Source organism: Chlamydotis macqueenii, chromosome 15, assembly GCF_036417535.1.
Source record: "Chlamydotis macqueenii isolate bChlMac1 chromosome 15, bChlMac1.mat, whole genome shotgun sequence".
In the NCBI taxonomy this organism is placed as follows: Eukaryota; Metazoa; Chordata; class Aves; order Otidiformes; family Otididae; genus Chlamydotis; species Chlamydotis macqueenii.
In genome coordinates, this window is record NC_141570.1 from 1,323,489 (window position 1) to 1,339,728 (window position 16,240).

General features: G+C 60.0%; 1 protein-coding gene across 1 annotated transcript in view; it reads right to left on the reverse strand.

Moving 5' to 3' along the window:
- The window catches only part of GRID2IP (Grid2 interacting protein), a 35,078-nt gene that overhangs the window by 12,209 nt on the left and 6,629 nt on the right, over positions 1–16,240 (reverse strand). Inside the window, exons 4-9 of the mRNA XM_086759790.1 lie at positions 8,614–8,868; positions 7,332–7,417; positions 6,871–6,940; positions 5,515–5,609; positions 3,908–4,091; positions 1,283–1,437 (exon numbers count right to left, since the gene is read on the reverse strand). Coding sequence (XP_086615916.1) covers positions 1,283–1,437; positions 3,908–4,091; positions 5,515–5,609; positions 6,871–6,940; positions 7,332–7,417; positions 8,614–8,868 — 845 coding nt within the window. The remainder of the gene's footprint in view (positions 1–1,282; positions 1,438–3,907; positions 4,092–5,514; positions 5,610–6,870; positions 6,941–7,331; positions 7,418–8,613; positions 8,869–16,240) is intronic.

Below are 16,240 nucleotides of genomic sequence, written 5' to 3' on the forward strand. Positions count from 1 at the left end.
GCCCCCTTCACTGGGGAGCCGGAAGGAGCCAGGGACCAGCCTGCCAGCCGGGAACGTCTGAAACAGCCCGGTCCTGGGAGATCTGCTCCCGTGCTCCCCTCCTCTGCCAGCGGCGGGGGTACGGCCTTGTGTTCCCGAAATACAGCTGCAAACATATCAGCTTCTCTCTGAACTCTCCTGAAGTTCATAAACTAATTTTAGGGTCCAAATTCTCGGGAATTCACAGCACGTTAGGCAGGTTGGGCCGTGACTCTGCACACACAAAAGCCCTCCGTGGTAACTGGGAGCACAAGTGAATCCCAGCAGGATTCCACGCGCGGCAGGGAGCGTTCGCACCAGGACCTGGCGCTGTTTCTCCCTGCGAGCGGAAAGGCTGGGCTAAAATAACCGGGCTCCTCCAAACGTCTCTCTTCAGCCAACACCTCTCTTTACCTACGCTGAGCCTAAAACAAACGCATCTGCACAATGCAAATAGCTTAGAGTAGAAGAATTTGAAAGCCATCAAGCCCAAATCCCGGGTTTAAGACATTTCGCTCCAAATTTGTCCTCGCTTTTCTGCTGACTGGCTGCAAAGCCCGTAATCCTCAGGGAACCACAGCGGGTTTGTGGCCGTGCCACAGCCCCAGGTGATGGCGAGGGGACGGGGGGACCCGGGAGAGGGAGAATCGCTGACTGCCTTCCAAGTCTTTTTGGGAGAGCAGCGCTCCCGGGCTGGCGCTTTGCTGCTGGGGGAGCCCAAGGATACCTGCTCCTCTGTCCATGGATTCCTGCTCCTCTGACCACTGGTTCCTGCTCCTCTATCCATGGATACCTGCGCACGTCTGGCTGCTGGAGACACCCCGAGGGACACCACCATCATCGCGTATTTTGCCTCTTTGATCTGAACGCTGCCCCTAAACCCGCTGTTTCCTTTTGGGATTTCCTAACCTCTAACGACCCAGGGAGCTCCCAAGAGCAAAGCTCCTGGAGATGACATCTCAGGTGCCATCTGCCCTCTCAGTGCAGTTTCCTTCCAAAACTGACGTGGCTTTGTGGTACGGAAAAGGTAACCTCCTGCCTGACGTTTACAGACCGGTCTCATCGGTAACGGAGCTGGGATCTGCGCTGCCCTGCATCCTGTGCGGGCAGGAGCCAGGCAGGGCAGAGCCACGGCCGCTGTCCTCGGGGAGGGCTGGCTGCTCCCTCACCGCCCAAACCTGCTCCCAGTGCCACGGACCTGCGTCCCTGGGGACCCGGTGGGACACGACGTGCCCGAGCCAGAGCGCAGGGCCTTTCCCCTCACCTGCCAAAGACTTGTAACCAAGAAACCTGGCAATCTTTTGCTGGCAGTGCTCCTGCTCTTCGTACGTCAGCAGCTGGTAGACAAACTGCCAAATGACTTGCTTGGCCGGTGTGTCCAGCACCGGGTACACATCCACAATGAGAGTGTCAATGTTCCTGCAAAATGGGAGAGAGAGGGCTGGGCAGCGAGCGCATCCCTACGGCACGGCCCCGCCACGCCGCTTCCCCGGGCTCCGGCGCTTCCCCGGGCTCGCCGCCGAGCCTTCGGCACAAACATCGTCTCGAAGCAGCGGCGCGGGGCTGCGAGCACGGGACCCAGCCCTGTGGGAAGGGGAGTTTTGCAGCTGCTGCTAACGGGAGAGCAAGCTCCCGCGAACCGGCAGCACCTGGTAGCCAGGTATAAAACCAGGCTCCTGAGGCAGGCAGGGTGCCTGGGGAGTGAGGGGGTGAAGGAGTGCCAGAAAGCAGGGAGAAACCCTGGGAAGACCTGGATTTTGGCCAGCAGCAGGTAAGTGGGCTGAGGGAGGAACGTGTTGGCTGGGCTGGCAGCCTTGCAGGGCTGAAGGCTTGGTCTCAGGTTGGCCCCGCAGTGGCAGGGATGGTGAGCGGGCTGGTGAGAACAGCAGGGCTGAGCACCTGCTTTGGCCAGGAGGATAAAGCAGCCTGGGCAGGAGGGCTGTCCTGGCTCACAGAACTGAGGCTGGGCTGCTTTTCTACTGAGAAACTGAGGCAGAGCTGGTGGGTTACAGCTTGCTGCACAATTGCACCTGTACTGTAGCAGTAATAGCAAGAAGCTCTTAGAGCTGAGGGAGGCTGCATGAGTAGGAACAGATCTGGTGCCTTGGTGTTAATCGAGGGGGCCATCCCTGCCTTCTGAGGGGTGGGCAGAGCCGAAGCGTGAAGAGGCTCAGATGCTGAGGAGAGTTCATAATGAAGTGTCCTGGGGGTCCTTGGTGGCTGGTGGGGATAAGAAGCTGCAGGAGCCATCTAGAACCTGCCAGAAGTCACCTGCTGAGTTTCTCCCTAGTCTTGGGCTAATGTACCTTTTCTGGTGAGCTGGACACAGCTCTGGGCTGTCAGAAGTGTATTTTCCATTCAGAAAAGTTCAAGATTTGTGGAGGCACTGCTCTGCCCTGCGCAGGCACTGCTCGTCCTGGATGGTGGCTGGGGCCAGCTGGCTTGTCGTGGGAGCCAAAGCCCAGAACAGGGGCGTCCTGACTCCGTGCCCCGTGTTTGCTCCTGGGAAAGGCTGGTAACCATGTGCTGCACTGGCAGGGGACATAAACTTGTCTGGAGACTTCGCTCCCAGTGGGAGCAGTTAGAGGACACAGCTGGCTTCACTGGGATAGGCAGGCAATTAGGTCACGATGAGCTATTGCTAAATCGTGATGAATTACTGTTAAATGGAGCCGCCATCTGGGGCACCTACAGGTGAAATGAGGTGGTGGGAGGAGAGGGTGGGCCTGCTGGTGCCCCCCCCCAGTGACAGCCCCCAGTACTACTGCTGGAAGGCCAAGCAAGACGTGCTGCCCTGTGCTGGGACTTGGTTCCTGGTACTGGGGCTCCCGGTCTTGTGCTGCTGAGCGAGAGCAAATATAGGATTGGGTCTGCATATTCCCAGTTGCAAACCCCGGAGACTGGATCTGCTCCCACAGCCACCGCTCCTCAGGCTGAAATGCCCAACTGGGGGATGCTGCAGAAGCCGTGCAGCCTCAGGAGGGCACAAAGCAAGGATTTCTGCTCTGCCGGGGCCTTGAGAGGGTTTGCTTGGCTGGTGTGGGGGTTCACATAGCTGGGCCTCCTCCCGCACCCCCAGGTACGGAGCTGGCCCAGCCTCCCCGCGGGCAGGGGATGCTGAGGGTGCTGCAGCCCTCAGCTGAGCCGTGGTGCAGGGCAGCGCCATGGCCTTGTACCTGGTAGTTTCCATTCTCTCTTACCATCAGTAACCAGAATACTGAGGATTTTACTGCATTTCCCTGTCAAACTGAGGATTCTGATCCTTCAGTCTTTACACCAGCAGGATCCTGCCTGGCCGGTGCATGAGCAGCCGGGCTCGGTCACAGCCTTGGGAAGAGGCAGCGAGCATCTCCCTGCACCCAGAGGGATGGCTTTATCACCATGCTGCAGGAAGGTTAAAGATCAAGGACAGAGAACAGGGTACTACTGAAAGCCTGGAGTCTGCCAGGGGATCGGTTTTGACCCTTGCAGCGGGGCGTGGAGGATGTGCTTGACTGCAGCACGAGGGCTCTGCCAGCCAAAGCCATTCCCGTGCTGCACCAGGATGGTGAGAAGAGAAGGATGAAACGCAGTGAGATTTACTGAAAGAGGTAGAACAGGATCCGTGCCTGTCAGGGATGGCCAGAATGGAAGAGACCCCATGCTGCAGGGGACCAAGGTCACTTTATGAGGGGTTGGGGGTGACCGAATTAACCTCAGGAGCTGGGGGGTCTGCCCTGCCCTCGGACAGAGATGGGCTTGTGCCCTGCAGACACACGCAGGGAAACCGGAGAGCGTGAGCACAGCAGAGCTCTGTGCTGGTAGCCTCTGCCTTCTGCCGGGGGACCGACTCCGACGTGGGCACTGCGGCCAGGCCGGCATTAGAGGAAGGGAGCTGCTAACACGTTACCGATGTTGGAAGAAGCCTTCCAGCGCCTTGCAGATGGTATAGCGCTCGGGGGGGGTCAGCAGGTGCTCCAGCTGCTGGTTGAAGGTCCTTCCTTGGATCTTGATGCTAGAGGGGAGAATCTCCGCAACCCACTGCAGGGAGGTGAGCGCGGAGGAGGTGCCCGGGGAGTCGGGAGAGTCAGAGTCTGCAAGGCGCAGGTGGAAAGAAAAAAAAAAAGAGAATTCAACAGACAGAGGGTCTGAACTGTGGGTTAAAAGGCTTGGCCTGAAATCAGGGGCAGTCCTGGGGACAGCCGGGGCAGCTGCACCCGTGCACAATGGTGCTCCACGGAAACAGATCCCGATGTGCTGATACAGACACCGTCACCCCAGCAAAACCAGATTCCAGTCACTGGAAGGACGCATGGTGACAAGGTGACATGGCTCATCTGGAGCTGTGACAGCCCAGATGAGCCATGGACTGCTGTCCCAGGAGGTCCGTGGACCTGCCGGAGATGAGCAGTGTGCTCTGGCTGGGATGCTCTCTGGGATCTCTCTCTTCAGTCTTGCTGCTTCCGCGCTTCCCGTAAACGCATGCAGATGATATTCCTTCTCCAGCTCTTTAAGCCTCTGCTCAGGTTTCAGAGCACTTTATGATCATCCCCAACTTCAGAAGCAGGGCTACCTGTGAGTGAACCGGGGCATGGACGGTCGCCCGCTTTGCCATGCTCACCTGTGCTGCAGCCTGGCTGCCTCCGCGGCAGGGGCGCGGGGCAACAAGCGTGGCTGGGAAAGGGACCCGACCACGACTGTGAGATGCAATTAGCCATGTAGGAATATGGCTAAGGCAGTGGGAGCAAAAAATTCTCTTGGTTTCTTTTGGAGGGCAGTGAAGGAGTTTGAGTGGCACTGGCTCTGTGCTGCGACGTAGCGAGGTGCTCTGCTCTGTTTCTAGGGCACATGTAAACGGGTTGGCAATGTCGGGCTCAACGTGAAGCTCAGGAGACTCTACTGCTACTCCAGAGAGAAGAGCCAAGCCCTAATTCCTGGGCTTGTGCTGCAGAGCAGCACCCCAATAACACACTGACCCTCCTGCCTTTGCACGGCTTTGGAAACGTGGTGCTGACTGCGCCCTGCCCCATGCTGCGGTCCTGCCCCTCGGCTGAAATGATGCTGGCAGCCACCCGCGCGGCCCCAGACACGCTCCGCTCCCGCTGACTCGCTCACCAGCAGCAGGCTAAATTATTCATAGCAGCAGCAGTTATTCTGCACAGCACGGTCCATACACAACAGTGGGATGCGCGCAGCGTCTGTGGATGCAGGGGGTTGGATTACTTTGGTCAAGTATGCGGCACAGACTGCACGTGAAGGACACTGGCAAGGGCTGTCAAGGGCCATCATACGGTAGGATGAACCCTTCTGGAGAGCAGCCAAGCCTGAGATTAATCCTGATCCCAGAAAGCGGGGAGGAGCAGCCCTCGGGCAGCGCGGAGCAGTGCTAGGCTCCAGGCAGCGCATTAGACCCATGGAGCCTGCGGGAGGGACGAGGCAATTCCCTCCTGCACTGGGAATTCGGGAGCCGGCGTGGGGTGTCTGCCGCTCCCGGCCCTCTCCTCCCTGCGCTCTTACCATTGGAGAAGTTGACGATCCCCTCTTCCACCACCAAGGTGGGCATCGCCCCGCTGCCCTGCAGCATCGACACCACCTTGTCATGGGAGCAGTTCCTGCGGGGCACAGGAGAGCCGGGGTCAGCGCGGGCAGCGGCTCGCGGGACAGCAGCCATCAAACCCGGTTTGCAGCTGCCTTCGTTTTTCTCACAAAAAGCCTCATCTTGCTGCTTGGAGCCAGGCACGTTCCCTCAGGCTCTCGAGCTTTGCTTTGTTTTTAGCTGCGCTGCCCAGAAAAGAGCCTCCCGAGGGAGAGCATGGATCGCGCCCCGTGGCTGGGCTCTCCGCTGTACCTGCGGCCAGGGACGACCCCGGGGCACGGCTGCCAGCGCCCTGCCGAGCTGTTGCAGCAAACGAAGCCAGCGCCACTCCAAGCTACGCTCAGACCTAGAAGATGAACTTTCCGTTTAAATGATACAGTGCTGCAGGTCTCTCCTTGCCTGCCCTAATTCTGCATGACGAGAAAACACAAGGTGGATGTAAAACGTGGTTTTGGAGCCAAAAAAAAAATAATCTTGGAGTGTCCTTGGAGAAGGGTACGGGCCGGCCTGGGGCAAGGCATGCCAAAACACGGACTCAGAGGACAATCTTCAGCTCGGTCTCCTCTATTTTCTGGCGATGCTGCATCAGCCAGCAGTTTGCTGGATCAGCTGAAACGTGAGAACCTGAGCGCTGACAGGAGCAGCATCAGATGTTTAACCTTTAAATATTCATCCCTCTCTCTCATTGGGTAGCCTCTCCTAACCCTTTGCTCTTGCTTTTTGGTCAGAAAGACAAACCTGAGGCAACGCAGGCTGCTGCCAACGCGCTGGCGAGGCGTGCGCTCGGCTCTGGTTTGATCGCTTTTTTTGCGTGCAAATAATATACAGAAGAATTAACTGCTGGGTGGAAATGTGGTGGCCCATGGGGTTTTTAGCTTACAATCCCATTCGGGGAGTGATGGGTGGGCTCCTCTCAAAAGCAGAGCCCCTGGTATTTAACGCATCCAACTTCACTTGCAGTGGCTCAGATTGGGATCGGTGGGTGGGCTGCAGCCAGGACCCCCGTTACGGATGGTGTGGTGTGCATTGTGTGGTGGTTTGCACAGAGAAGTCGAAGGAGGAGCAGGGACGGGGTTAAATACTATTCTTGGAGCCAGTTTTTGTAAAAACAGTCAAGGAGATGCCCATATGGGGCAAAACTGCTCCCGCACCCCAGTAGGCAGCTCCTGAGGATGACCAGCCCTCGTTTCTGTTGCACAAGAGTGAACAAGCGAACACACGTGTGCTTGGCCACCTACCAGCCCCCCTCGGTACAGGTCTCCTAAAGGGCCTCTTACCTCATGTCCAGGCCGTTGAGGAACAGGATGCGGTCTCCAGCTCTGAGAGCAGCCTTCTCAGCTGGGCTCCCTAAATCCACCGGGAAGAAAAGGGGCTTTAGCGGGCAGCCCCCTGGTAACGGAGATGCGTCCCAGCTCTCCGGCTGCTCCGTGCCCAGGGCAGGGCATCCACTGCAGCTGGGTTATCTGGGGCTGTTCACTGGGCACAGTGATGCCAGCACCCAGCTTGCACTGGAAACACAGGTGTGATTTCAGGGTATTTGCTGAACACAGACATTTTCCACCTTTCAAAACAGGGAGTGCGCAAAGCCAAACTAAACTGTACCAAATGCTAGGCATTCAACTTGGGACCCTCCCTCACTGAGCCTCTAAAAGTCCCTTTTGCTGTTTGCTAGCAAACAGCGGGCACTTAAAATGTCAGGTTCAGACCAGAGACAAATAAGTGTCTCTGAATTTCTTACCTGGCAGAACAGACTCGATCCACACCGGGGCATGGCCGCGTAGCGTGAAGCCGAAGCTCCTGTTGCCTTTATAAACTCGCACGGTTCTGCGGGTGAAAAAGGAAAATGTGAAATCGGAGCCCAGTAAATACATGGTCCTTGCTTCCTTTCCCAGCCCCCTTGGCCCAGGTCTCCCCTGGGTGCCCGAGCTCTCGCTGTGTCCCCACGAGGTCCCCTGTGATACCCAAGCGTCTTTCAAACGGGACCCCCGGACTTGCCCTGCCCGCAGGGCGAGGGGATGGAGTGAAGGTGGGTGGGTGATTTAGGGGTAAAGATCTTGTAGGCTGTTGAGAGAGAAATTGAATTCAGCTAGGAAATTTTGGAAGGAGCGTAAGGAAATGTTCCTGCTGGGTGGCTGATTGGAGCTGGGGGTTGTTCCCTGCAGGGAGCTGCGGGGATGTCAACATCACTGAGATCGTTCACAACCAGAAAGCTTGTTGTGTGGACCGATCCTGCGCTGGCAGGGAGGGATAATGTGCTGGAACTGGGTTTTGGACGAGTCACACCAAAAATTACCCTGACAGGAAGGCGGGCTGCAGCCGAACACCCTGGAGATGGCAGCTGGAAGCGGGGAATAGCTGGGGGTATGTCTGTGGCAGCACGCTTCCTCCGGGAGGATTCCCTGGCTGCGCTGGCAGACCAAATCCTGCTCTCCAGTTCATGAGACGGAGCTGGGAACGGAGCAGGAGCCACCGCCAGTGCGGCAGGGCTCCTCAGCCCTTGGGGTCTGCTGAGGTCTGGCCATATGGGCAGTGGGAAATGGGCTAATTCCCCGCACACCAGGGACTGTCCGTCCTTGTCCTTCCTCCCGCGGCCGGGGCAGGGCAGGGTGATACAGCCTGCTCGGAGCCTGGGTGCCCTGCATCCCGCTGGGTGTCGCGCATCCCGCTGGCACGGCCAGGCACCCTGCAGCCCAGCCAGCACCGGAGCTGACATCCCCTTGCAGCCTGCCAGTGCCATCTCAGCTCCGCATGTGGCTTGTCCCAGCGAGGGGACAGAAAGGGTGGCCCAGAGCTGGGACAAGGGGTGCAAACATGCCCAGCCTTTAAGAGTGAAAGGGCTTCGTTCATGGAATCATAGAATCACTTTGGCTGGAAAAGACCTTTAAGATCACAGAGTCCATCCTCATCCCAGGAGGATTTCACCCGCTCTGCCCACTGAAGACATCTCCTTTCCTGGCGTCGCTCCCCCGTGCTGCCACCCATGCCAAATCAATGCCGTGATCGCCCAGGAGAGGTGTTACCTGCGGGCAGCCCCCGAGGCCACATTGCTGGTGATGAGCGAAGTGGTTTTCCGCAGGCTCTTGCTGGTCTCCTCGTGGCTGCGCGGCACGGAGCTGGCGCGGGTGGAGACGAGGAGCCGCTCCTGGTGATCCTCGCTCCGGCTGCGCCGCAGCCGGTTGCTGTGCTGCTGGCTCTTGGAGCGGCAAAGCTTGCTGATCAGGCTCTGCGACACCACCTCATCAAACCGCTGCCGGTGCTTCTTGGGGATGAAAATCCTGGAAAAATGAGACAAGGGATGGGAGAGAGGAGCGGGGCTGGGGTGGCTGTGGCCCTGAGCTCCGGATCCAGCTGTACCTGGGAAAGGAAAAATCAGATCAGCCCCAGCTCCTCGTGCGCTCTTGGCCTCCGTCCTCCCAGAGCTGCAAATGCCAGGGCTGGGGACGCCAGGGACACTGGCTGTGTCTCTTGCCCCGTCCTGTGCACGGCCCTGTCGGGGCGGGGATGTCGGACCCCTTCACAGTGCAGTGATTGCAGAGACTGATTCAAACAGCTCGGTTCCTCCTCGTGCATCCCACCCCAGACCCCTCCAGCCACTGGTCCCGGTATGCCAATGACGAGGTTCAGCTCGAGTCCCGGGTTAATTCCCTCCACACATGCGGACAGCTGAGGAGCCAGCCGGGCAGAGGAGGACCCTCGTCCCCGCAGTGCCTGTCCTGCAGTGACCCCACTCCTCGCTGCGTCGTACCCACAACCGGGGGTCCCAGCGTGTGAGTGCCCCCTGTGTTGCCAGTGCCAAACCGCCTCCTCCAGACCCCAGCTTCTTCCCCTGCACATTCTGGGACCCTCCAGATGCTGCTCCCCATCTCCTGCCCCAGGCCCTCCACTGGGAGCCCTGGACTCCGCTCTCCTCAGCTCCAGCCTTGGCTGTTGCCACCCCCCAGCTCCCACCACGGCCAGGCAGGAGCCTTGCGCCCCGTGGGAGATGCTGGTGCTGCGGGGACAAGGACGGGCACAGTGACGCTGCAGGCAAGGGGACACCACTGGGATCTTGCTCTGTTTCAGGTCACCTTCCCTGTGCGCCGTAGGAGTGGCTCTGCCAGCAGCCAAATGGCCTTTGTCCCCCCCGCAAGGACCCCCGGGACCCTCGGGGGATGCACAGCGAGTGCAGAGCGGGGTCCCAGGAGGGAGCGGGCAGGGTGCCTCTGCACCCTTTTCATTACAGCAGTGAGAGGCTGACAGCCCGCTCACCTTCTCCTCCGCTGGCAGATTTAGGGGCTTCCGGAGCGGTTATCTCCCTGTGTTTCTATAGCAACTCCTCCCCGCACCCCGACCGGGCGCCTGTCGCAGCTGCATTTCTCATTAGACAATACCGTCTTGTGAGGTTCGTTAGTGCTCTTCACCTCGTGGCGCGCGCGATCGCGCTCCCTACATTAACACAACCTCCCGCGCCTGGGGCGGCAGAGGGGTGCGTCGCTCCCGAACCGCCCTGGGGAGCGCACCTCCCGCGCGGCCGCTCGCCGGGCCAAACCTGGCGCTGGCGGCAGAGGGTCCAGAGCAACGCGTTGCGAGGGGCCGCACCGCCAGCGCGGCGTGGCCGTGACGATGGCCGGCGGCTAACGAAGCGCGGCCCAAGGGGCTGGTGGAGGGGTCCCGCGGGTCCCCCTCATCCCTCAGGCAGCCTCACCAACGGAACCCGAAAGCCTTGGTGAAGCCAGGGGAGAAGGAAGGGGAGGCTTCAAATCCCAAATCTCCTGGGACCAGGACACCTCTGTTCCCCCTCGACAAAACGCAGAGCTCAAATTAAGAGCTGATGCTCACACCGAGTAGGAGCAGACAGATCGCAAGCCGTCCCGCAGCTGGCATATGCTCACACGAAGCGTTTAGTGATAATTTAAAACAAGTAACGCATTGGTACAACTCACAGTCAGTTTGTCATTAAGCAGCAACCAGAAAAGAGTGAAATCACGCTCAGAAATAGTTCCCCAGCTGCAAGCAGGCTCCTGGGGAAGGCGGGCTGCCGCAGCCCCGTGCCAGGGCAGGACGTGGCGCGGCAGCGAGTCCCGGCAGGACCCCGTGCCCCTGCCCTGGGAAAAATCCGGGTTCCTCGCAGGCAAAACGAGCACGCTCCCATTTAAGTCGGCCAAATTAAATTGGCTCAGGGCTGCCCCACTTTGCACCGACCGCTGCTTCGCCCGCGGGCTGACAGGCGTCGGGGTCGAGGAGCGAAGTGCGGCTCGCTCAGCAGCCAGGCACAGGGACGCGCGGGCTTCACCACGCGTTGACTCGGTGCTGAAGTGAAACAGCATCTTAGCAGGGAGAGGAGCTAAGCGACCGGTAAAAATAATCCTGTTAAAACACGCAAAATAGTTTCCTGCTCCTCCCTTTGAGAGAATCCACGGTGTGGCCTCGGGGAGCCCGGGACAGCCCCATGCCGCTGGGGGCCGGGTCCCCCGAGCTCCCAACGCTCTGCGGCTCAGCGGGCGCCGGCCTCCGAACGGCGTATGCTCAGGGCCGGTCCCACCGAAGGCGGCATGTGGGGTGTCGCTGGGCAGCGCCGACGCCTCAGCCTGTGCTCTGCTCCGGCACAGTGCCGCCTGTGTGGCAGGCATCAGCGCCGGGCGGATGGTGCCCAGCGCTGAGTGAGCAATTTCTGTTTCTGCAGTGGCCCACCGTCCCGTCCCGCAGGATAAACCTGGCTTTGCCCATCGGCGTGGTCCCGAGGAGCAGCGCCCGGCTGGGGTTTCCCTCTCCCAGCAAACCCCACTGGGGCGCAGGGAGCAGGGATGCAGCCCCGCGCCCGCTCCCTGGCCCTGCTCCGGGGTGTGCACTCCCTCTCGGAAGCAGCCGGGCTGGGACGGTGGGAGATGGCCCAGCGGGAGCCCCTCTGCCAGCGTGCCCGTCCCCGGCCGCTCAGCTCTGGGGCTGGTTTTGTTAGAGGATGTTCAGCACATCTCGGTCCTTGTCACACTCTCTGTTTTTAAACCTCCCAGGTGGGTCACCCGCAGCTCACCCCCGAGGGGACAGTCCCATTTCGGGAGCCCAGCGCCCTGGAGAGCCACCGCTCACAAGGGCACGTGTCCTGCAGCGGGCACTGCGCTCGCCCCAACAGTCCCACCCCGAGCTGGGTGCTGGGGCTCCCCAGTGCAGGACGCGTCCCCTCGAGCGGGGAGGCAGCAGTGGCCCCGGCCCCGGCGGGAGCAGGTGAAAGCAGCCCCAGGTTTGCTCAGAGCTCACACTCAGCCTGGGCTGGGAGCGAGGGGTCCCCAGTCCCCGCTCCAGCACCACCCACACCCCCAAACCCTCGTCCTCACGGCCCATCCCTTCGCTGGGCTATGGTCATGGAGACAAAGCAGCCCCAGATGTGCTCCTCCCACCTCTCCCCAGCCCTCCACCCCCGATTTTTCACCAGCGCTTTGCTCGATGCCCCCCAACCCTCGCGCCCCCGCGGTGGTGGGTGCAGGTGGGCAGCAGGGCCACACCAGCAGCGGGACGCAGGGTCCCCGTGGCTGAGAGAGGCAGGAGAGGCGTCACGGGGACGTCCGCTGGGGCGCGAGCCATTCCCGGTACATCCGACACAACGCGGAGGAGCGGAGCAGAGAGACCTACCGAAAATGCCGAGAAAAGCTCCGGTCCTTTCCCATTTGTCAGGGTGCAGCGGGAACAAAAGGGAGACGCTTCAGATCCTCATGCAGCTGAGGCTCAGCCTCGGCTCACGCCCACGCCGCGGCCGGATCCAACAACCAAACCGCGCGCCAGCCGGTGCCCCCCTGCCACTCGGCACCCCCGCCGCGCGCGGGGACGGCGGCCAGATGGGCCGGCAAACTCTACCTGGGCTGAGTCCCTGCCTCGCTCCGCGCTCAGCCCAGGCGGAGGCTGACCATCTACCGAGTGCCTCCTTTTTTGTCAGTTGGGCTCTGGCGCCCGCTCTGCCCTCCCTGCTCCGGCTCTGCCCCGGCTGGCTACCGCAAAGCCTTTTGCTTTCCCTAAAAACCGCAGGCGCTGTGATTTCCAGCTGAAACGATCTCATAACAGAAAGGAGGGCACGGCTCCGCGCCGAACTCCGGGGGGATGCCTCCCTGGTGCTAATTAGTTGACTTCTGAAGTGCTTCTGTTTAAATTACATGCCGCCGTAACGGGTGAGAAACCTTAAAGGCGAACGGCGTCCGCGGCGGGGGCGCAGCTGCTGGGTGCGCAGGTGGAGACACCCAGGCTGGACCAGCACCAGGACCGGGACCACAGTCCTGGCCCAAACCTCCCCCCGAGCTGCGGAGCATCATTTACCCCCAGGGTAACATAGCAGCGCTCTGCGTTAGGGATAGAATATTTAAAAAAAAAAATCTTTAATTTAAATAACGCCATCTTTAACTGCAGCACTGGCATTTGATGAAGACGATGTACAGCTTTCCAGAGCTGCCAACATCAGACACAATGTCCTGGTAGCAAAGGAAAGGAAAAACGAAAACCACGTGGCTTAGCCCCAGAACAGCTACCAAAGACCTGACCTTGAGTCTGCCGCTTGTGCCGAAAAACACGTCCTGGGGTGGAGTAAAACACTGAGCTGCACCGGGATTGTGTCTGAACTGCGCTGTGCAAACTGTTATCACTCTGAAAAAGCGCTTCTGCCCCGACAGCGTGCCGCAGTGCGAAAATTCACGTGCTTTCGTACTCCTGCACGGCTTTACCCGCCTAACGGGACTTCTGCTCATGACCCTGCACCGAGAGTGCGGCCGCGGGCCGGGAGCCCCTCGCGGCCCTTGCCCCGCCACCCCACTTGTCCCTGGTGCCAGCCCAAACCCCCTGGCCCCACACGGCAGCTTTTGGGGAGGGTCACCCCCTCGTGACACATCCCCGCACCATCTCCAGTAGCAACCGACGCGTCCTCTGCCGGTAAGCGCTCCTCGGAGCAGCGCCGCAGCCCGTGCCCGGCTGGGAAACACTCGGACCGAGTCACCACTTCCCAAAAATAAAAGTTAGAAATCAGCGGCGGTGTGCAAGCGGGCCAAGCCGATACAATCTGCATTACAGCCGTAGTTCCATTTGCCAACAGAAATTAATCTCCCAACAGGAGATTTTGGTCATGACCTATTTGAACCCAGCCAGTAGAAAAGGAACTCTGCTCCCAGTCGCTTTCCCCGCTGGCACATTTTTTTCCTGCTGCCCTAATTCCCGTTTTTGGGTGGTTGACCATATGTCCAGCTATCAGATTAGGGATTTATTTTTTTTTTTTTAAATGGAAGCAAACAAGAGCTGCTTTCCCTCCAGCATTGTCCCGCCATCCATGGGCAGGGGGACAGGGTCTGGGTCCAGTTTTACGTGCGCCGGCACCCGAGAGAGCTGGAAAGCTCCCCAAAACCTTGGAGGAGCGGGTGCACGGTGGGGGAGGGCAGGGAGTTCAAGCGGGGAAGCAGCACAATCCATGATATATAAATCCTGATGGCTCAAATGAAATTTCTTATCCAGAGGCAGTCACAGATGGCTGGAGTGTTTTAATACAGGAACACGCCAAGCGATGTTATTGCCACGAAAAACAAGCCGAGACAAATAGATTGTGCTGGGAGCATTATTAACATGAACTCGGTGGAATTCCTCTCGTAATAAGGGAACCCCTGACGAGCAGCGATTTCATCTTTGTCAGGGAGCGAAAGCGACCGCAGTCAGAGCTGCGCTCGCCCAGCCCAGGGCAACTTCGGCCACACGCCTGGGTTTTCCCCCAGGAGCAGAGGCTGCTCAGGAAGCAAACGGACGGAAACTGAAGCAGCCAAGTACCAAACGACTCCAACCATGCTCCCCACCGCAGCGTGAAGCACAGCGTGACTGAAGGGAGCCCCACGCCGATGCAGAGCCCGAGAGCTATCAGTCATGGATCGGACGCGCTCATCCTGCCATTCAAATCCGAGTTACTGAGACGGCGTCCCTGTGTTTTATGCCCCAGCTTTGGTAACGCTGCAGATCGGCAGGGAGGAGGGGATCTGCCTTTCCATCACTCCCCAATTCTACTGCACGCAGATATTTCAGACCTAAACGCTGGTGCAACGCTGGCACGGGCACCGCCAGTGCTGCCGCCAGCGCTGGGATAACGCACAGTGCAAAGGGAGACAGCAACCGGTCCATGGTGATGTGCAGAGCTAAATCCCTGTGCAAGGCAGGCAGGGATCCCCCCTGCACCGCTCGGCTCGGGGGGCAACTTTGGCCTCCAAGGTCCAGGGAAAAACGGCGGCCAACACGACAGCGCTGCAGAGCACTTGGGTGCAGAGCCGGCGCCGCTGCTCTCCCAGCGTCGCAGCTCTGCCCTGGTTTGAAAACAGCTCAGAAATAAGAGCGATGCCGAGCGGCGCACACCCCTGGGACCCCGACCTGCCCAGAATAACCCGCTCCCCTCGCCACGCCGGCGCGAGGCACACGCGGCCCCGGCACACGCGCTCGGCACGGCCGCGGCGAGCAGAGGAGATAAACCCAGGGCTCCCCGGGGAGCAGAGCGGGGCTTTGGCATTGGCAAGTGATGGAGTAACAGGACGTAAAGAGCTTTCCCTCTCCCCAGCAGAGCCGCAATGCCCACGGAGCCCCTGACGCAGCAGCTCCGACGCAGTCCGGCCGCTAAGAGTTAATTAACTTTTAGCACGTCTCGTTTCGCGGGTGTTGCTAGATTTGAGAACGAAGCTGTTTTAAAGCCGTGCCCCTCGCAGCCCCCTCAGCCCCCAGGGAAGGTGCGTCGGTTACTCACCCGAGACAGCTCATCGTCCCCCCTCGCCGCCGCCTTTCATCGCTCTCCAGCAGAACTACACTTGTGCGCCTTTCCCACACACCCCAGCCACACGGGCAGCGGACGGGAGCGGGGAGGAACCGGCGCAGCACGTGCGTTATCCCTGCTATCCACAAACAAACGGATGAAGAAAATGTCAGCAAATTAAAATCTGCGGGAGCTTAATTCTGGGCAAATGGGATGAAATCCATCTGAGCTAAAAAAAAAAAAAAAAAAGAAAGAAAAAAAACCAGCAACGCTGGAAAAAGCCCAGCTTGAGGACAGATGAGAGAAGGAGAGGTGTCTGCGGGCCCGGGTCCATCTATGTGCTGAGTCGGGGGGTCTTGGGTTACACTGCGGCACAGCGCGTTGCAGGGAGCGCGTTAAAGCCCGGGGGGAGCCCGGGGAGGGGACGGGCAGGGGAGGGAGGACAGCCGGCAGCAGCAACGGCCCGAAAATAAATACAGCTGGTGCAGAGGGAAGATCCAATCAGGCCAGCGCGAGGGTCAGCGGCAGACGGGGACGTACCGGCCAGCTGGCTCTGCATGGCAGGGGCCACGCGGTCACCCACGGTGGGCCGCCGCCACACACCCTGCGGCAGGGCTCGGCCAGCCTGCCGGGGTTTCCAGCGAGGTGAGGGTCAGGGACCCTCGCCCCCGGCATCACCCTCAGCATCGCTGCGCTGAAGGCGTGCGGGACGGCCGCGGGCATCGCGGGTGGGAGCAGCCAGGGGGGACAGCTGGGCACAGCCTCGCAGGGACGCCCGGGATGGCTGATGGGCACCCGCGCGGTCCCGAGCCCGTCCTCGCACGACTCCACGTGCCCACAGGGGTGGTCCTGCCGGACGAGCCCCAGGGTGCTCGCTGGGTCGGCCCAGATGGGCTCCGCTCACCCGAATTGCACCAATG